At 48.9% G+C, this 21,862-nt stretch overlaps 1 protein-coding gene across 1 annotated transcript; it reads left to right on the forward strand.

Moving 5' to 3' along the window:
• Positions 1-589: 589 nt before the first annotated feature.
• cnstb (consortin, connexin sorting protein b) lies at positions 590-21,562 on the forward strand. The gene is made up of 11 exons (XM_086189759.1): positions 590-847; positions 4,251-4,782; positions 6,369-6,478; positions 10,107-10,137; positions 12,570-12,656; positions 12,844-12,955; positions 13,923-13,944; positions 14,033-14,084; positions 14,164-14,420; positions 19,410-19,554; positions 19,881-21,562. The coding sequence occupies exons 2-11, from the start codon at positions 4,695-4,697 to the stop codon at positions 20,087-20,089; spliced, it is 1,113 nt and encodes a 370-aa protein (XP_086045885.1). The 5' UTR covers positions 590-847; positions 4,251-4,694; the 3' UTR covers positions 20,090-21,562.
• The last annotated feature ends 300 nt before the right edge of the window (positions 21,563-21,862 follow it).

The following is a 21,862-nucleotide window of genomic DNA, read 5'->3' on the forward strand; positions in this document are numbered from 1 at the left end:
GGTCTTCCTCTGTGGCATTGGCGTCATCTCCCTGTGTCTCCTCCCATATGCCCAAATTCTGCAAATTAGGTTAATTGCAGTCTCCTAATTTCATGTAATTATGAACGGTCTGTGTGTGTGTGTGTGTGTGTGTGGGGGGGGGCGTTGACCACGACCTCTCGCTTGATGACAGCGAGGATAAACTCCACCCCCTCCAAACTGGATCAGCGGTGGACGCTGGATGAACCACAACAACCAACCACCAGCGTCTCAGCGCCAGCAGGGGGAGCTACAGTTTCCTTCAATGTTGCTATTTTGAGGCCACGGCATTCTGGTGGTTGTTGCTCAAAATGACTGATGGCTAAATTGAGGTAATGAGTTGCATTTCGTGGCCTCGACTTATATCTCTCTCTCCCTGTGGCTCCTGCTGCATGGATCTAAAGAGCGCTGTCCTCTTTATGTAACAGAAACAAGCAGACCTCAACACACTGTGCTGTATCTGCCCTGTAATCCTCCTCCTCCTCCTCATCATCATTTGACCTGCTTCATCTGAGTTACATAATCCCATGGGGGGGGGGGGGGCAGTGAGACACATCTGCCGGAAGATGGCAGCCGCGGCCACGAGCTCAGCCGGAGCCCACTGGTGACATGAAAGAATGGATGTTCGCGATGACGGGAGGAAGCTGTAAAATCCCCGGATTGGACCGTAAACAAGAAGCACGAGAGGCGGGCGAATGACAGGCTGAGCTTCAGTTGGATGCCGCTGCAGGCCGACGGTACCGGGAGGAGAGGGCGAGGAGGACCGTGACCGCGACGCTGCTTCTGAGTGGCGATGTTCCTACAGCCCGCGGAGACGCTTCAACCAGCCGTGAGTACATCCTCACCCCCGCTTCAAGGCTGTCAGCCCGGGACCAATGGGGGAAGGGGGGGGGGGGCTCCTCTTCGTCACCTGTAATAGAAACGTCGTTATAATATCACGGTTGAGAAAGTTGATCACGTGAGGAGAGGAAACGCGCTGTTGAGCGGGAATATTCGACATCGCTCGCGCTTTAGGGCTCTGGAGGTCCATGTGGTGCCGTGGTGGGGAGGGAGAGCTGATGGAGGCGGATGGAGAAGGTTGGACTGGGTCCAGCTGATGCACGAGGCACACGCGTGCACACGCGCGCTCTCACGGCCACCCACCGCTACCCTTCATCCGCAGCAGTCACAGGCGGGCATTCTCAACCCAGATCCCGCAGCTTTTTGTTCCCCTTATCTCAGAGACACTGGCAGTCCGGAGCTGGTCCAGAACCGCACGGGGGGCCACGACCACAGGGCTCCAAGTCGCCGGACCTCCAGAACCCAGTTGACCCAGCCAGAGCTCTGAACAACTCAGCAGCTGCAGGATCGGAACTAACCTTTGTCGTTTTGCTGGATTAAATTAACAGGATCCGCAACAAAACTTTCCTGCAGAACGTGAACTCCAATAACCTTCAGCTGTGTGGCAGTCTGTATCATGAAAGTATTTTATTTTTTATTTGAGATATTGTTTAGCAATCCTACAGAGGAAATCGACCCAGACATCCTGCAGTGGTGCCAGCTGACATGTACTTGTCCACAGTGCTGCTGTGCTTCATCAGCTGGCAGGAGGGCTGAAGCTGAAGCAGCTTGTGTGTGTGTGTGTGTGTGTGTGTGTGTGTGTGTGTGTGTGTGTGTGTGTTGGGGCAGCAGCTGATATTAATAGCAGTCATTCACTAAAACTGATTCAGAATCACCTGTAACAGGGAAATGAAAACCTCTCCATGAAGGTCTTCACTTAGAAGCCACAAGTCAGATGACCCCCCCCCCCCCCCCCCCTCAGGGTCCACACCGCGGTAATTACCACATTCACCAAGACGCTGGTCCTGTCAGGCGGGCTGGGACCCTGTCACTGGGCCCCCTGCTCAGCTGACCTGTCAAAATGGCTGCCAGCAGACAAGACTTTTGTTGACCAGTATGAACCACCAGTAACAACTGGAGTCAGGGGGGGAGTGTTGAGTCAGTCAACGCACATGTCACCTGCCCAGCATGCTGCTGTTACACCACTGTGGCTACACACAGCACAGGTATGCTAGGGATGCATGCTAACTAGCCTCAAGCTAAAGAACTGCATTGATGTCATGTGACTCGTGACCAAAAACAGAGAACAAGCTCATCTCATCACGGTCAGGATCATCACCCTGTGTTGACCTGAGAGAGAACCAGGAGCAAAAAGACAGCCAAAAACAGAAAAGCGTGATTCAGCAGATCCCCGGATCCGCGGTGCCTCCTGGCTCAGCTGGTCGCTCACCAATGTCGTAGAAGGAATTTAATGTTGACCTTCTCATCCAGTGTGTAGCAATCAAGAAACACATTCATCTTCTACAATTTCAAATGATTTAATTCTCTCCAACTGCAGGCCGCCAATAGTGGCGTGTCAGATAGGGTGAAGGCCCAACCACCATGCACACAGATTATGCAGATTTTTTTGTCAGCTCCTGCTCCCAACATTGGCGGAACTCACCCTGGTCACATGACCACTGAGAGCACGCGACCACGCGCTGTCACACGGCTTCCTAGGTTTGATGACTGAAGGCGGAAATGTTCAACTGCAGGGGGAAGACGTGCGTGTTGTAGAAAAGCCTGTGCGGCGTAAAATGGCGCTGGAAGTGAGAGCCCTCATGAGTTAGTTCCCACCGTGTGTGTGTGTGCGTGCGTGTGTGTGCGTGTGTGTGTGTGACAGATGAGGTGCGGGTGATTGGCTGATGTGTAGAAAGCAGGTAATGTGAGGAGGATGTGATTGTCATGGTGAAAATAGTGTCAGTACAGTTGAGAGGTGAGATTGACTGGCCTCTTCAGGCCACTCACCCTGATGTAACACCCCCCCACCCCGACACACACACACGCACACACACACACACACACACACACACACACACACACACACACACTTGGGTTAATGTAGACTGCGCTTCAATTTTCGTCTCTAAAAATAAATTTGGGAATTAAATATTAAATAGAGGCTGGTGGAATATGAACAAGTCCTGTCGTACATAGAGCAGCCTAATGATGTCAAATAAAGATGTAAATCAGCTGATAGATATATGCATGTGTGTGTGTGTGTGTGTGTGTGTGTGTGTGTGTGAATACAACATAAATGAATGGCTGAATTTATGAATTCAGTTGTCACATTTTGAAGACAGCGCGTTGACGTGTCAGCAGAGGTGTCAGCAGCAGCTCTCCCTCTGCTGGGTTGTGATTCTTCCTGTGCTGTGTCCTGTCCTGCTGGCGTCTCTCATCAACACACCCACATCCCCTCCCGCCGTAACAGCCCAGTACTGATCTGAGGCAGCAGAGTTTGACTGCCGCTTTCCTCCCATTTGTGACATCACAGGTCGGAGTTACAGGTGCGCCGGCCCACCTGCAGCCAGTGTGGGGTCGTAGTTTCTGGATGTAAAATGAGGTAGAAGGAGAGTAATGTTAAGAGTTTCTACCTTTCCTGATGAAGCAGCGCTGAAACATTACAAATAAATATATAAATATAAATATATAAACATAAATGTATGTGCTTTTGCAAGTGTGCAGGGTTTTGTTTGCAGCTTCGCATCTCTCCTGTGTCGTGATGTAACAGCGTTCCTCGGTGGTAAGTCGTTGAGCCTGCAGCGGTGTCTCTGTATGTCTGAACACATGACTGGAGAGGAGCCCTAAATGCAGGGCTGGAAAAGGTCCTGTATATTCTAGATGATAATCTGAGTTGGGTCCTCCATCTTAGATCCATCAACATCAGAGTGCGAGAACACGTCTGTTCTTGTTATTGGGTGAATCCTGATTCTCCGTCTTCGTCTCAGGTTGGTTTCTGTTCGCGGGGAAAAGGTTCACGTCGTTGCAGCCACATCATTAACATGAGCACATTCACTCGCTTCAATGAGAACATGGAAAGATTCTCTTAAAAAGGAAATCCAGCAAGTTTTACGATCCGTGGCTTCTTCTAAATGAAAGAAAGGCTGGTGAGTGGCAGCCAGCGCGCTGTGACCCGCGCACCGCTGGCTATTCTAGTCCACCGACAACATTAAGTTGTTTTCTCTGCAGGACTTCTCCAGAGTGGAACACTCTGCCATGCCTCGGTGGACACAAAGACCGCTCATTCAGTCAGTGACATCACTGCCATGTTTCTTTACATTCAGCTCTCTCCTGCGTCTCTCTTGACAGGCTCTCCCTCTCAGAACATACATGTGCAAAGCCTCTTCTTAACATGTACATCATTTCTTTGACAGCTGGGACACTTGAAGGAGTCTGCTCTGCTGCGTCTATGTGAGAGAGAAGAGAAGAGGCATAACAAACTCTACGGAGGACTGTTGGAAGTCTGCAAGGACTCGGAACTGCCTTCTCCTTCTCCTCCTCCTCCTCCTCCTCCGCACCAGCAGACTAATCCTGCCTAGGCTATGGTGGACATTTCAGATCTCTCTGTCTCAGGAGGTGTGGATGATTAAATCACATGCTCCCTTATGACTGATCACAAACCAGACCTGCCGAGACCTCGACAGTCCACAGAGCCCGAGACGACCTTCGGTCCTGTTTGACTCCAAAGAAACGCAGTTCTAAGTCAAAAACAATTCATGCTTTTCCACTGAGGGCCCCTAAAAAAGAGACCCAGCCTCATCCCACTGGAGGGTCTCAGAGGAACCTCGGAGGGACGTTTACCTGAAGGACGCGACGTGATGGGGAACAAGAACAGCAGCCCACCAAAAGGTCCTGACACTGGAACTCTACAGAAAGAGGACGGGGTTTTCGTCAACAGTGTCATAGGTACCTCGACCCGTACACACATTCATGAACACTCGTTGTTCCAACAGCAGCAGCGAGTGAGAACTGACAGACATGATTCATGTGGTCCTGTGTAACAGAAAGAAAGTGCCGTTTGTTTCTGAGTATTTGTGTGTTTCCAGTAGGAGGGGCTTGTTGCAGATGTGAGTGTTTAGGTTAGCGAACAGTGACGCATGTGCCCCCTGCATGACACCAGGGAATTACACCTGCTAGTAGGTCACTTCTGGTTAGCGTTGTTAGCGAACATGGATCCATAATTCATTTGAGACCTTTTTGAGGTCAAACAGGTCAAGTTCTGACGGTCAAATGAGTCATTTTGTGATGTTTATTTGACGTTCCAAACAATTTATCTTCCACCCGTGAACCTCACGCAGACGACTTCCACTTACTGCCCCTCGCTAACTTGAGCGTGAATCTGTAGTTTTAATCGTGCAGCTCTTCTCAGACCCTCCAGACCAAATCGAGCTGGTTATGGTGGTGAAACGTGGAGTTATGTGATGCTAAGTACAGTTTATGAACTGTTTACCAGCTGCCTCTTTGACCGTGGGAAAAGCACGTTTGGGGTAGTTCACGCCTCTTTGGGCAGGATGAATCATCAGTTGTTTGCATTGAGGACTTTGATGTGTTTGGCATCCATCGGGAGATAAATGAACCTCTTGAATGAAATTTTTCATTTGGTGGGAACTTTGAAGAACCCGAGCGCTGCTCAGCAGAGCTCTTTACAGAACGACTCCGAGCTTATCATCCATCTGTGGACAAACGTTCCCCACCAGCTGAAAAACCAGAGCTTAAGATGATCAGGATGATGCTAAGCTGTGAAGAAGCCGCCGCCAATACTCATGGATGCTGGTCATGCACCATGCAGCTGGGGCTGCTAAGCTATGTTATGTAACATGGTTGCACCATACAGCATCTCTTAATGGTCAGTATTTTTCACTGTTATGGCTGCAGGATGGAATTGTGCAGAGGCATTTGAACTTCACTTTTGGGATGTGTAGACTTACACTGATTCTCTGATCATGTACCCCCTCCCATCACTTGCCCCGACCCGAATGTCAATCACTGATCTTTAAATCTGCGGTTTAGCAGCTGGGCTTTTGTCCTCAGTGAACCTGAGCGGGGTTTGCATCCCAGAGAGGCGCTGAGGTGGTTCTAGGTGATCTAGAGTGTGCCTGGACATGTTTGACCCCCAAAGTCCAGTTTTTGTGACAAGGGTGATCACGTTCATCACGGGTGGAAGAGGAGGACTTCACCATGGTACTAAGAGTTGCACGGTAACTTCCAGTGGTACGATGCTACAGAGGATGCTGCGACACGCTACTGTTAGCCCATGCTAGCTCTCACTGCCTGCAGACTGCAGGGCAGCTCAGTGGTGAGGTGAGCATGCTCAGGCCAGGTGAGGAGGTGATGTAAGCACAGGTGTAGCACCATTCAACGTGAGAGCTGATCTTGTGTTTGGTGCTTTGTTCTTCCAGACACACACGCTGCTGCAGGTGTCACAGAGAGTTGGAGCAACATGAGCAGCACTCGGCAAGTCTCACTCTGACGTGTTTGTTTTTGTCGCACAGGTAGCGTCTCCAGAGATGGAGCGTCGAGCCCCAGCTCCGAGCTGCTGGCCTCTCTGCAGTCCCTCGGAGAAAACACTGACTACACAATGCTGCCTCACTCCCTGCACCAGGTGTGTGTGTGTGTGTGTGTGTGTGTGTGTGTGGGGTGGGGGTGGGGGTTGAATATTTGAGACAGGATTATTTTTCTGCCACATCCAGAGGGAATATGTGCTTTATGTGCTGTGTGTGTGCAGCGACAGTGTGACTTGATTCCTACGTCTCTGTTTTCTCTGTCAGCTGAGACCAGCGTAACACCAGAGAGCTGGTGTTTATCCAGCAAATAGCTCTGTAAATGTTCACCTGCAGCATCCAGATGTGCTAATGAAACGCTTGGCTTGGAGTTTTAAAAGGTCAGTTGTAAATCCTGAGCAGCTGACGGGATCTCAGCCGAGGAGGTCATAAATGCGCCTGTGCAGGTGCAGGGATTTCAACCCTCCACTCCTTTGTTCACTCGTCTAACGCCACTGCCTTCTGCCCCCCTGCCCTCAGCTCACAATTACACTGCTCGGAAAGACATGATGATTAGAAGTGTGATGAATATAGTTTGGGTCTGTCTTCTTCAAAAGCATCCCAGGATAAAAGAGGAGTGGTTTTCTGTCGCTCGTTCAAGCCCGGTTCCCTAACAGCAAGCAGACAGTGTGACCAACGTGTCCCTGCTCACGTTTCTCTTTGCTGCTGCAATCGTTTGCTTCAAAGACCCAGAGAAGGAAGGAGGCAAGGCAGCACGATCACAGATCCTCAGACAAAAGCAGTCGCGTGATAATTAAACCATGTTGTCACTCCGGTTGCTTTGTGTGGTGACTCAGGATCGAAGGATTCCTTTTTTCATTGTTTTGCAGTTTTCATGCATTTTTCACCAGATGGTGATCAACAGGGACATGGCCTGTGCTCCACCAGACGCTTGTTGGTGTTTTCGCACTCTTATAATTCGTTTGCTTTGGTCTGAATCAGTTGGCGAGTCTGTAAACTGATTCCCTGGTTTATTGGTCAAATGGAAGTGCAGGAAGATGGTCCTGCCTTCATCCTGGAGCACCCTCCCAGACCTTTGCTGCATCCTTTTCTTCCTCTGTTTACCTCTAGACGGTCGCGCTCGCTTTCTGTCTGAAGCTTCACCTCCTTGTTCGGTTCACTTGAAACTCTTGATGTGGTTTCATTGTGGCAGATGTGACCACAACAATCCTGCTTGGTTGTGCACTAAAACAGACCAAACAAGCCGTGATGAAATGGTGGACTGGGTGCGCTTCCAGACAAACGCAGCTGCAGTTGTCCATGACCACGTGAATGTGTGCAGGGTTGTTTTCTTCTTCTGTTATTTACTGGTGATTATTTTGTACGTGTGCCAAGAGTGAAACGCTCCAAAGTGACACTCCTCATCTGATTCAGATGGTGATGCAGCATTTGGCTCAGTCATGATCGGAAGATGAAATCACCGTCCGTCCCTTCTGAGGCCTCACTGATATCTGCAGGAGGGTCCCAGTGCCCCCCCCCCCAGTCTCACAATGAGGGAGGAGGAAAATAATGGCGACAGGACATTGAATGTGTCTGAAATCCAATCGGCTGAGCCGCAGTGTTGTCGTCTGTCACTGTACTGCTGACTCATCCAACTAGAATACCTTTGCCTGAGGGTATTAATCTGCAGAGTGAGCAGAGACATTATTAGCTAGCAGGCAAAGCACTGACACCTGTAAACAGCGGTGGAACGGTCGATTTCGTGCACCGCAGTCCAACGAGAGGTTCTATCAGAGATGCACGATGTGGATTTTTAACATTTTTCCGATAACGACCTGCTTCTTGTGGCCGACACTGGCGCCGATAATCAATTTCACATTTTTGTAATGTAAAAAGACTTTGATAACCAAGAGTTTGTTCACACTGAAGGGTAGGAAAAAAAAAGGCTAGGATGAAATAAGCGATGCTGGATGTGCTCGAGTAATGAATGAAAGCTCTGATGTAACAAAAGCTAAATGACATCACTGCTGTTAACAGGAACACAACAGAAACAACCAGCAGGTCTGACTCTTCACATGGTTTTGGAGTCAAGTGCTTCCAACGTATTATCAGTTCCTAATGACCAGCCCATCTGACTTAATACTTTGACTGTGACATCAGAGTGGAGTGCATCGCTCTGTAGGGAAGTAGTACTTTTCTGTCTCGATGTCAGAGTTGTGGAGGGTCGTATGTTCTGCTCTGTTAAATCTGGTGTGTGTGTGTGTGTGTGTGTGTGTGTGTGTGTGTGTGTGTGTGTGTGTGTGTGTGTGTGCATGCGTGCAGGTCTGTCTTGAGAGAGAGACCCCATGTCTGAATGAGATTAACCCTTTAAGGAAAGGTTAAAGGAAAAATTAAAGCCAAAAGTGAATGGAAGAGGCTGCACGGTGGAGCAGTGGTCAGCACTGTCGCCTCACAGCAAGGAGGTTGTGGGTGGAGCCCCGGCTCCAGCTCAGGGTCTTTCTGGGTGAGTCTCCATGTTCTCCCTGTTCCTGCTGGGTTCTCTCTGGTACTCCAGCTTCATCCCACAGTCCAAAGACATCAAGAGGGACCAGGTTAATCCAGACTCTAAATTGACCGTAGGCGTGGCTGGGAGAGCCAATGGTTGTTTGTCTCTATGTGTTGGCCCTGCCATGGACTGGCGACCTGTCCAGGGTGTCGCCCGTAGCCGCTGGGATAGGCTCCACCCCCCCCGCGACCCTTAATAGGAACAAGCGGAAGAAAATGGACGGGGATGGAATGGAAGAGAAAGTCACTGGCTGCTTAATCTGCACATAAACCACAATGAAAAAGAGGCACCTAGGAGACTTTGATGGAAGCTCCCTTTGGTTGCAGCTATGACATGAAGCCTGTCAGTTTGAATGTGTGCGGTGACATCATCAGACAGGGCAGGTGAGGAGGCGTTCACTAAGTAGTGTGTCATTAGCTGGCGAACCCCTGGTCTTCACAACACAGCGCTGCAGGTCGTCAAGCGTGACGACGTCGTGGTTTGCGTCTTCTAGACTGTCTCCAGTTTTCGGACAGCTCTCGTATAAGCGCCACCTCACTTGCCTTTTGCTGTGCGTTGCTTGCCGGTCGTGTTCGGAGCGCCGGCTGCTTCCTTCACATTTACTGCAGCCGTGCTTTCTTCCTCTGAAATGTTGAAAGATGTCTGACGACATGTTTTACTTTCTCTCAGTTTTTGGCCACAAGCGCCAACGGTGTGCGGCGCCGTTGAAAGCCGAGTCAAATGAAAACAATTATGGCTTCGTGTTCTCAGCTCTACGCGTCACTCAAGTCCTGTTATCTCAACAATAAAAACAACGTCATATTTTCCCAGTTATCTGCCAATAATTTACTGGCCCCATGTATGTCACGCACCCCTTCGACCAAACAACCCCGCCGCTCTCGGCCTGTGGCTGCTGTGTGCTGGCGACTCGACTCACATCGAGGAGTCATGTCCTGCTGGGGCCGAAGACACGTGAAAGCGTGGAGGACATGTTGATCCGGACCCAAAGAGGTTGCATGTGACTTTGTGTCTCCCAGGTTGTCAGCACAACTCTGACAGAACCATGTGATCCTCATCTGTGAAGGAATGTAGTGAATTTCAAACAAAATCGTCTACACTTGGTTGAGCAGCCTAATTAAGCTGACATGGATTAATAGTTTCACGCTGGTGATGTCACATGACCTCCTCTACCTCCTGTGAATTGATTCCCTCATCTTTCGTTTCAGATCGCAGAGGCCTACTCACTCAAAGAGGACTGTATCCTTCCGAGTGCAGCGAGACGAGCCCTAACTTTTCAGTTTTCTGTGACGTTGTCCAGTCACCAGTGATCCAGCGAGGATTTGACAGAGCCACGGCCACAAGTGTGGCGGTTTATTTGTCGCTCCTCGGCAGCACTTGAATCAGTTATTAGGAGGAGGGAGAGGAAGATGAGCCAGATGAAATCAAACTGGCGAGGCGTTGTCATGCGTGCAGTTTCATTCTTCATCACACGGGACTTGAACTCATGAACTTTGACACCTACAGAGTCACGGACCTGCTGAGCTCCCCGCCAGGTGACCATGGTGTCACCAGTGTGCCGTGAGAAAAGACAGATGGTGTCAGTTGTCCCGCCGCCAAGGCGAGTTCCTCCTCTTGGTGTGCTCATCCAGGCCAGATGTGTGTGCTGTTTTTGTCGCTGATCCTTAAGTGCCAGAATTCTGGATGTTCATTTGGTCTGGATGAGCACACAAAGAGGAGACATCACTCTAAAACTAACAAATCAAAACTTTTTGCCGTTTTTTTTTGGTTTTTTTGTCGTTTTCACGTAAACGTTTTAATGCATCGTGGGCTCCATCATCACAAACCGTCTGGATGAGTTTGGGACGACGGTCTGAAGATGCAGTGGAGCAGTTTTAGCAGCTGTTGCACAAAATTGGGGAGGAGCAGCATTGAATTGGCTGTCTAGCTGGAAGCATCTGAACAAAGCACGCGCGGCTCAATGGTTACGTGGCTCTCGCGCCATCATCACTACTGTTAGCCCACACCTGTGTGCGTGCAGGAGTGTGTTAACTGAGGAAGAGGAGGAAGAATACTGGCGAAAGGTCCTTGGATTGGGTCGGTCCTGGTCAGTGTAGGGACTACAGGCTTCTGAAATTTACCTTCAAGATGCAACGTATTATTGAAGAGGTCACAAAGCTACAATCTCCTGCTCCAGATCTCCGTTGGTCTCTCGTCTCCTCGCTGTCCTTCAGTCTCAGTCTCTGGGTGTTCCCCATACTTGCAGTAGTCGTCTCCTCTGGCTCTGTTTATGTGGTCGGCTTGGCAACGGCTGCTGGTCTGGCAGCGAGGAGCAGGGTGTGTGTCTATGTGTTTGTGTGAGGCTTTACAGAGAAAAGAAAGAGAGAACGCTTAATGGAGGGGTAGAGATGACTAATGAGATAGAGAGAGAGAATCATTTCCAGCACTGCGGAGTCTGCAAGAAGGATGACGAGGAAGGGCGGTGGTACGGATGCGTCAGGCCCATTCGTAGCAGGGTCAAACACAATATAACGATATATAATGGAGAAAAATGCTCAGACGCAGCGTTGAGGCTTCGCTAACAACCAGCTGCGTCGCAGCAAAAGCACTCAGTTGACAATAAATCCTCGTAGCTTTGGTGACCCGGTAACTCTTCCTGGGTCGCCGTTATCAAGTCAGCATGTCTCATCTGGTTTGGTTTTATGACCTGCTACTGCCAGAGCTCAGGCTCCTCCCATGTAAGGAGGGAGACTTTGTGTATTTGTTAACTCGGTGTTGTCGTGATAACAAAATTGTAGTTTTAACACCGACGTGAATCTCGTGCCTTTTCACTACTTTTCCTACAAAAAACAGAAAAGTGTCTCTTTTGCTATTTATTTTAAAACACAACCCTTTGGACCAGTGACCAGGATTCTGAACTGTCCAGCTTGGGTTGAGTATTGCGACTGATTGTCTGGCCTCATCCAAACCTGAGACTTGGTCCTATTGGAGGCTCAGGCCAGCTTTGAGACTTTGCTACGGAGGTTTCTGTTGAGAAGCAGCGACGGGCTCAATCTCTCTCCTCACCTGTGCCCCAAACTCCGAATCCACGGACAAGCAGCTGACATCATCTCACGTTTACACCACTTAAAGGCCGTCCGGCTGCAGAAAATCCATCCGCACATCCTGTTTTATATCTCATATCATTGGATCGTGGTGTCCTGATTCTGATTCTCTGAGACTCTGTGTGTAATTGACACCACCTGAAAGGAGGCAAAGACTCGTGTTAAAATTTGGACTCTATGAAACTGAAAAGTTTCTGAGCACAGATTGAAGATGCTCCCAAGGTAAATGTCCTGCCGTCTGACATCTGCTCCTCCTCTCCTCCTGCCTCACCCTTGTCTTCCTCCCTTCACCTGCTCTCTCCACAATCTTCCTCATCCAAAGAGGTTTGGTGCTGCGTTTGCTGCCGGGTTCAGTAACGTTCAGAGTGTGGAGGAGATGCTGCGTTCAATACCTGTCAATCAGATCAGCATCTGAGGGGTGGGTGATGGGAATGATGCTGAAATTAGGGTTTAAAAAACCCCCAACAAACAAGCAGAGGCACTCAAGCCCCCCCCCCCCCGCCTTCCAGTTCCTTCCAGTTTGCTTGTTTCTTTATTGTGTCTCCCTTGCTTTGACCAAACTATGTCTTTAACTGGTGATGACATCAGACCAGTGGGCCATCCAGTTCCTCCAGCTGGAGAAGCTTTACCATGAGCGCCTGCTCACCAACCTCGACGCCCTGCAGGAGAACTGGGGTACGGCATGCATCTCTCTCTCTCTCTCTCTCTCTCTCTCTCTCTCTCTCTCTCTCTCTCTTTCTCCTCCCTATTCAAATGTTGCTTGTGACTAAAGACTAAATATCCCCCCCCCGTAGTTTGTCAGGAAGTGCGTGAGCGAGTGTGTGACAGGTTGGACATGTGCATTGATTGTGTGTGTTCCCAGAGAGCCAGTGGAGGGAGAGCAAGGCAGAGAGCCGCCGGCCTGCTGATCCTGACAACATCATCAGTCAGAAACACATCGAGACCCTGAGGGAGATCTGCAGGACGCACCTCAAGTGAGTCACCGCAGTGTCCGAACACATGAACCATCTAGTCACACGCTCTGATGTACCTGCTGAACATCAGAGAGATCACGGACAGCCTGTCTCTGATCTTTACAGCCATTCTAAGGCCGCACAGTTCAGGAGTAATTTAAGCTACAATATTCCTCACATCAAACTGTCAACCTCAAAATGTCCTGGGAACTCTTTTTTTTATTGGTTATAAGCTGCTGTTACTTTGCCGTTTGTTTGACATCGTTGTGTTTGACATCGTTGTGTTTGACATTGTTGTGTTTGACATCGTTGTGTTTGCCATCCTGACCAACCAGAAGAGACCCGCCCACGCGCGTGGCGTGACGGCTGCAGGCCCGTGTGGGTGTCAGACGGATCATATAGTTCAGCATAAACAGATACAGGGAGAACAAGCCCTCCTTCTGTTGGGTCCTGACTCGTGTTGCCTGAAAAACAGCAGCAGTGACCTCAGCACTGCCTGTCTAGAACGTTTAGGGACGCACTTCAAGTAGCGACAGAGAAAAAGTCTCTGGGCCTTCTGGTGCCGGCCTGGTCAGGTGTTTACACATCGTCCTCAGATAAATGCATGAATGTCGGGCTGCCCTGCACGCACAGTTCTATCAGACGCGAGGGCAGAATTGAGTTGAGATTCGAGCCGGCACACTGAAGACAGAGAGAGACACGTGGAGCGAGTAGATAGAATGACCAGCAGAAGTATTTCCGCCGCTCAGCATTCGCCCCGCAGGCCTGCGTGCCAGACGCTGCTGTGTCCCGCCAGTGCGGCGTCTCTGGTACGCAGCCCACAGGCTCACGGTGCAGGTGGGTTTGATTCAGCCTGAGAGGAGGTGCCAGCTCCTGCTGCACAGCCTCGCAGGATATTTGAGATTCTCTGTATGTGAAGTCTGGTGTCCGTCTCTGTCCCCGCGCTGACCCCCGTCTGCTCTCTGTCTGTCTCTCTGAAACCTCCCAGACCATCGGCCAGACTGGAAGCGGTAGGAACCGTTTCCTCCTTGATTTATACAGTATGTTAGATCCACAACGACTTTTACACGTGACTAATTAATTGTTTGACCCCAACAGAACACATCACCTGTAACAAAGACGGAGAAGCCACAGTCCCATCATGCAACAGGTGAACATACAATCACTGCACTAAAGTACAAAAAGTCCTGTTGATTCCGACTGGCGTTTAATTATCCACCAATTTTCAGCAAACAAGCTTGAGACAAGACGCCAGGATGAAGGAGGAGAGCAAAGCATGAGCACCGAGGCAGAGGGGTCTTCAGGACAGACAGGCCCCCAGGAGGAAGACGAGGGGGAGGATGGAGAGGAAGAGGAAGGCCAGGAAGTGGATGAGGAGGAGCCGTGTGAGGAGACACCTGAGGAGGAGGAGGTGAAGGTGGAGTGGCCCACTGGAGTCCCCCAGGCTTCAGACAAGGACCTGGCCAAGCTGTCCCACACGGAGGGGGTAGGAACGCTCTCATACCACTGGTCGTCACACCCCATGCTCGGCCTCTGTTCCTACAACATTCTATGAACGTCTCTGCTGTCTAAAATATGTCGTCATCCTTAAATACTCCCAGAGAGTCACAGTGTAGAGCCGTTTAAACGTTTCGGATGTTGTTTTGGATGGTGTTGAGATGTTATTTTATTTCTATTGAACATTCAGGATGTTCTTTGAACCTGTAGGGAGTGCTGTTGGGGAGCAACCTCAAGCGCTCCTGTAACATTCAAGCTGCACTAACATTCTGGGACAGTAATACAAGAACCTGCAAAGGACCAGAAGAACTGTAAAAGCTGTGTGCTTTTATTTTTCTAATTTTCCCCTCCAAAATGGATCAAAGCCACTGAGGCAAACACAAACTGTATTTTGGCCAAATAATATATGCAAATAAACGTCACGTTTTCATTTCAAAATGAATTAAAAGTAGGAAGTGAAGTAAGAAAAAAATGAGAGGAGGAAGATTTTTTTTCTCACTGATGCACCGCCAGAAAAAAAAAAAAAAAAAAGTCGAGCCAAAAGAGAGAAAGGCAGCTGTCGATTTTTCCCTCTGATCAGTTTTCAGCACAGTCTCTTCAAAGTCCTCCGACTGACAACCGCGCCTTGTTCACCAGCTAAAACAGGAAGACCTCCTGTTACCGAAGCTGGTTCCTGGCACGGCTTCACTGATTCATCCAGGCAGGGGGTTCCGTCGAGGTTCGTACGCTCCGTTTGGTTTTGTCTCAAAAGGTCGACTGTGATCTTATCCTTGAAGCTTCATTCTTATGCTCAAAATGACAAAAAAAAAAAAAAACGTCATCGTCCTTTGTTTGACTTTTTTCTCGACATTTCCACTTTCTCCTCAAAGTGCCTGATAAATAAACACCCTTCTTTCGACTGCATTCTCAACATTGCGTGTTCTCGTCAGAGGCCTAAAAGTGGATCCAGCATCCAGGATCCGAACCAAACCTGGGAAAACCTCACAAGTGACAGTCAACCTGTCAAAGTTTGTGTTTGTCTCTAAACGATCCATCAAATCCCGAAGTGATCGTCACCAAACGAAACTCAGCAACGTTCTCCAGTCATGTTCTACGACCCTGGAACCTGATGGGAACGCTGACATCTCCAGAACCTTCTGGAGCACCTTGTTGTTATTGTTTTTGTTATTCCTCCAGACCGTTTCAGGAATGTGCAGCATCCTTCACACAGGTTCTTAGAGCACTTTTAGCAGGGGACCAGAAAACAAATAGAACGTTCTCACATCAGGAACCTTGAGTGCAGGACTGTCATTCCTGAAAGAGGAAGTTTAATGAACATCGCCCCGGTCCGGTAAAGAACCCCTCCTCCGACACAGGTGCCTGCTTTAAATGATTGTGTTGGTTCACATCCTGACTCACAGCTCTTTGCCTGTGTTGGGACGCTCCCACCCGTGAACCCCGTCCTCCCTTGATGAGATCATCTCCATCCTCTCAGTGTTCCTAAACCTCCGCCCACGTTGACCGGTGTGGCCTGACACTCGGGATAATCTACCCGCCAAGTGTGCTGGACGCCTGAGCCCGGGCCACATGTCCGGCCTGCTGAGAGGCCTGGCCTCTGCTGGAGCTGGGGAATGAAGTCAGAGTTGTTCCAAATCAGCAGTCCAGGCTAAACGCCTCGCTGGATGGAGCTGAGCTCATGGCTGTTATGTAATCCAGTGGACGTTTCACTGGGTGGGTCTTGGGTGGGACTCTTTCTTTTGCAGTGAAAACAATAGAGTCACATTTCACCAGGGTTTTAGAGTTGTTCTCGCTTCCTCTCCTTGATAGTAACAGAGTTTCTCGACAACCTCCTGTTCAACTAAGAAATCTTTTGTAAGGCAAGGCAAGGCAATTTTATTTGTAGCCTGTTTTCCCCACCAGTTTGTCTCCAGGCTTCATGGCATCATAACAACATCCTCTGCCCTCAGACCCTCACATCGACTGAGGAAAAACTCCATAGAAAACCTTTAACAGGGAAAAATCTGAGAAACCTCAGGGTGAGCAACAGAGGAGGATCCCTCACCAGGACGGACAGACGTGCAGTAGATGTTGTTACAGACAAGAAAACAGTTTACAATACAGAATGTGGGAAACACGGAAATGTTAATAACCTCTCGACAAAACGAGTGACTTGTTTGTAGAGGTTCTGACGCGTGAAGCCAGTCGGGGTGTTCCTGCACCCCAGCACAAAGCAGCAGCGGCAAACAGACGTGAAGCTCCAGGGCCGTGTGAGGCTGCATGTTGCCTGGCTGGTTCAGAGCTCATGGAGTCCTCGCCGACACCAACACTGACCTGCCCAGCACAAGTGAACAGCAGGCAGCGGCGCTGGTTTACAGCCTGTATAATGGATCACTTTGTTGACGGGCTGACATGTGGAAAGGCCACACTGTGTCCTTTCAGACTTCCTGGAATGAGCGCTGGGCGCACAATCATGCTTTGTGAATGCATGAATGACGTGGAGGGGTTTTTGTGAGCTGTTGAGCAGGTTAGTGTGATGCAGCTCATCTCCGTCCACCAATCAGGACCCACACGCTCACATTGCAATGCGGTTGATGGCTTCCATCAAACTTAAGTAACCTTGAGCTTTTCTTACATTTGATCAAAAACAGGATGTTGCAAAAACGCTTTTAATTGATGAATTCATTATTCAGTACAGCGTTTCTCAACATGTGGTCGGGGGCTCACTGTACGGTTCCCTGGGAAAAACATGTTTTTCACTTTTTGTGGTTTCCATTCTACCACTGGTGACTTTAATATGTGTTGGAATAGATTTAATTATTTGGGAGTTCAAGTGTTCTCGTCATTCTAATCGCAGCATCCGTAAAACAAGACGCCACCCAAAAACGGTCAGCTGCAGTTGCTTCAGCTCAAAAGGATGAGTCCTCGCCATTACGCCGTTTCTCGGTGGCTCCAGGATGCCCAAAGAGCCAGCTACTTATATTAAGCCAAGGATAACAAACTCAGCCTTCTGGTTCATGGCTACCAGGTGTGGGTCCGACTGAGCGCTCCAGCCCGTCAGGTCTGGTGCTGCTGGGAATCAGGGTTGCAGGTTGTTTGCTCTCAGCTCAAATCAAAGTGTTACAGAGCATCAAGGAAACTCTTTTTTGGGGTTTTTTCCCACTGATGACGCTCTTGCCAGTTTGTAAACGGATGTTTTTGGAAAGTTTTGATGTTGTTTGCGGTTGGTGGCTACGGGGAGCGGTTAGCTTCAAGCTAACTGTCCATGGCTGGCTCTTTCTGCATTCTGAATCCACAAAGAAGTGAAGCAGCGACGAGGGAAAAAAAAGAAGTTTGTGAGCTCAAGACACCATTTTTACAAAAAAGAAAAACTTGAAATACACTTTTAGGTGAAGTATTGCGTAATCACGTATGTGTTTTATCTGCCATTTTACCAAACAGAGCAATGTTTGTAATAATAGAACCAGAAAATGAGAGGCTGGCATACAATTCTTATCATTTTTGTATTTTTTTGTGTTTTCTTTTTACTTTAATTCACCGTGCAACGCCTCTCTTTGCTGTCACAATGTTCAAATTCTAAATACAGCTGCAAACTGTGGTCCGTCCCCCACGATGGGAGTGAAAGTGATGACCAGTGCGCCAGCCAGCAGGCTGGGGAGCCGTCGATCCCGGGGCCTAAACCACGGCAGCAGATGAGGATGACAGCTTGAGAAATGACACGGATTCTCATGTCAGCATATGCTCTCGTTTCTGCCCTGCCATTGGTCAGGAGATTAAGATCAGATCAAAGGTTTTCATGAGGATGGGTTCTGGTTCAAAGCCCTGATAGGAGAGACCCGCGGTCCTGACCTCTGCTGGCTGTGGGCTGTAATCACCTCCACCGAGCAGGCCGTTCTGTCTCTGCTTCGTGTTTGTAAGCAAGAGATCTCAAAATGTATCAGGCTGATTTTGACAAAATAAAGTGAGTACGTGAGGCAGGCGAGCTGATAGAAATCCTGGGGGCTGAAGTCGGTTTCTGGCTTTGTCAGGATATTCCGTTGCTATTAGCGATATTTTTCTGCTTGAGTCATGGGGGACTTTTCATCACGTGCGTGTCGAGTGGTTCAGAATGTTTTAAGTCACAGAAATCATGGGTGATCCAGAAAAACTACTTTCAGGGCACTGAGCTTTCTGAGTGCCGTAGAGTTACAGTTGGAGCTCAGACCAGAAGTTCTGAATTTATTTCATGTTCAGTGTGAAGAATGAAAAGGGTTCCACTCGTGGTTCCCCGTTCGAAAACGCATTCATGCAAATTTTCTGAAATTTAGCCGAGAAACACCTGCAGTTATGCAGTCGTTTCTTAGTATTTCAGATTTTCATGTGACTTTATTCCTCTGCATCTGTGCCACGTTATCATGATGGCGTTGTTCACCTGGTTAATAGAAGACATAAACGGTTACAGGTCGCAGCTGCCCTCACAGGGGCAAACCTCTGGCTCTGTAGCCAGTACACGGTCAGAAGCACTGGACCGACCTTCACCCCGACCCTGTGGATCATCTGATATTCGCAACTCGCAAAAAAACCAACACCTAAATTCTGTGGTCGCTGAAGCTCCATCTTCATGTTCACCTTTGTTTACTTCCTCTCATAGCTGGAGATGTTGTGTTTCTGAGGGCCATCAGCTCCAGTCAGACTACCCGTCCCAGTCCGTCGGTCGCCAGGAGGTCACAAGTTCATGGATCCGTTTTTAACAAATTGGCTTTTTTTCTGTCCTAAAACGGGTGTAAATAATGCAGTTCGCGATGTGGAAGTGGTGACTACGTTTGCTTGTGGTGCAGATAGCAGCGGGATGGTTTGGCTGACTTTTTTCTTTTTTTACCCCAGTGGCAGCTTGAGTATAACACCTTTCACACACACCTGTTGTCAGCAGATGAAGACACACACACTCCCAGAGAGGTCGCGGTTATCTCTGTACAGGCTGACGACGTATTTCTCATCTCTGTGTCTTCTGCACCGCCGTCAGAGTTCCTCCCCTGATGGCCTGGTCTCGATTCTGAAGAGGAGGAGAGCATCCCTGGACGGACTGCCGCCCCCCAGCAACATCGGTACCAAACAGAGTTCCAAGCGTAAAGTTCGCTTCAGCGAGCCGGAGGACGCCATTGAGCAAGGTACAGTGGAAGCCATCTATAATCCAGGCGCCTTCTGTATCCTGACTGGCTGTAGACGGTCGGGATGGAGGGGTTCCGTCACTTTCACAGTGTCACGGTGGCAAAAGGGTCTCAACTCAACTCCCCTAAAACAAGCCTGTGGCAGTACTCCGCTCAGATTGAATGGCTGCTGTCTTTTTTATAATATTACAAGAAATATCAAACTGTGGACCTGTCACCCAGGTGTTGTGGCAGCGTGAGGCTTTGATACCGTAACGTCCATCCTTGTGGAAGATGGTGTAACAGCTGGTGTAACACATCCAACATCTGTGCTCCATTTCCTCCAGATGAGGTCGGCGGAGATTCCTGCCTGATCCTGCTGCTGCTCTGCCTGGTTACCGTGGTGATGAGCATAGGCGGGACGGCTCTCTACTGCACCCTGGTGGACACATACTCCAACATTTGCACCGACTTCTCCCTCAACGTGGACTTCTACGTCGTGAACGTTCGGAGGTTCTTCGAAGGGCTCGGACAGCTGCTGGCCCTGCGGACGTAGACTGTCTCATCTGTGCTGGACGGGTGGAGCAGGCCTGAATGTGATGCTGCCATCCACTTTTCAATTCAACTGGGTGCTCGCACTTTAAACTCTAGAAACTGTCGAGAGTTTCTTCAACTCAGAAGGAAAAGAAAACGTGCATGTTGTGGGAAGAGACTTTAAACGGTCTGTCTGTGTGGAGCTCAGCTTTACGACTCCCGACTGCCCCGGCGCCACACGAGGGCTGGCGTCTCTCCTCTATATTTATATTTTGACAGAAAAAGTAGTTTGCCTGTGCTCTGGTGTTCCCCCTCACATTTGTAGCACTTGGTATCTGTGGCTAAGTTTGTCTTTTGTTCCAGATACGATTTTATTTTGATAAACGGAGAAAGCTGTCATGTGGATTACATGTGCGTGTGTTCAATGGGCCTCTGGTTTTTCCTCTCCAGCACATTTGACTATTTTCTCTGGCTCTTTTGACGACCTCAGGCGAGGACCTGTTTCTAACTTGATATATCATAGGGCTGTATTCCTGTATCAGACAAATCACTTTTAAAGGGGGGCAAGATTTTCCTATTTTCAATCAATTCCAGGTACAAGTAAGCTTTTATAATGCTTTCACCAAGAAGGACAATTTCATAAACGTGTTTTTTTTGTTTGTTTTTTACCTCGGTACCTGTTCTTAACCTTCCCCCTCGTGTGAAGATGACCAGTTCAATAGGAACTTTATTCTTTATATGTAAAAACAAAGCACAGCATCGCTGGACAACCTGCACGAGTGGTGCTGTGGATCCAGGACTCAGTGAGGCTCCTCCTCCTCCTTCCAGCCTCTCGGTGTGGTCAGTATGCAGCCGTCGCCCTGGACTCAGGCCCTCACCCCTCCATGTGTGTGACCTTCAGATTCCTGCTCTGCGTTTCTCCTGATTTTATCCTGCAGTGTGATATTATACACCCAGGTGTCCCGCGTGTCTGCATCGGATGCTAGATATTCAAACGTGTGGTAAAAGTACATGAAGTATCGTCTGATTTTTTTTCCCAAACAGCTGACTGAATAACAAAAGAGAGAGAGTTTGTAGTGAGCGAACGAAAACTTTGGCATGAATGTGTGAAAACACAAATTATTCACATTATAATGTCTGCATTGGAGGTTTAGTAGAAGGTGGGTGTTGTTTTGACAGGAAAACCACAAAATGTCTGACTGACACACTGGCGGAACAAGCAACACGGCAATAAACCAGTGTTTCTCTGGAATGAAGAAAGTAAAAGAGGAGGTCAGCATGTTCCTCATCCGCTACCTTGTATCCACGTGTATCCGTTTGATTTGATCTCTCTGTGCTCCAGATGTTTGTGTACGTGATGACTGTGACCTCTGTATTGTCTCTGCGGATGCTCTTTACCCACAAGCTGCTTTTCCACATTCCTCCTTCGTGTGTTTGGATATCTGTTTTAAGTTGTGTCCACAAGGGAATACAAAACATGTTGAACAAGGAATTTCTTTTGCCGTTGTTGTATTTTTTCAAGCTGGTCGGTGAGTGAAAAGTGTCAAATATTCAAATGCAAAGCCTCCTTTTTATTTATTGTCGTAACGGCTGTCAAACGCATGCTGTGGCCAAGTGTTATGCCTAAACTTCACCACCAGATGTCACTGTACACCACAAGTCCTGCTTGGACTTTGGAGTAGAGCTGCAAAGTACTGATGTATCAGCCAAAGCATGCACAATCCTTCGTTTGAAAGAATATTGAGGTGAATGTGGAGGATCCGGCAGGCGGATCATCAGTGAGATCTGACAACAC

This window comes from Aulostomus chinensis, chromosome 20 (assembly GCF_037954235.1).
Source record: "Aulostomus chinensis isolate RoL2024-O1b breed Wild chromosome 20, RoL_Achi_v1.0, whole genome shotgun sequence".
Lineage (NCBI taxonomy): Eukaryota > Metazoa > Chordata > Actinopteri > Syngnathiformes > Aulostomidae > Aulostomus > Aulostomus chinensis.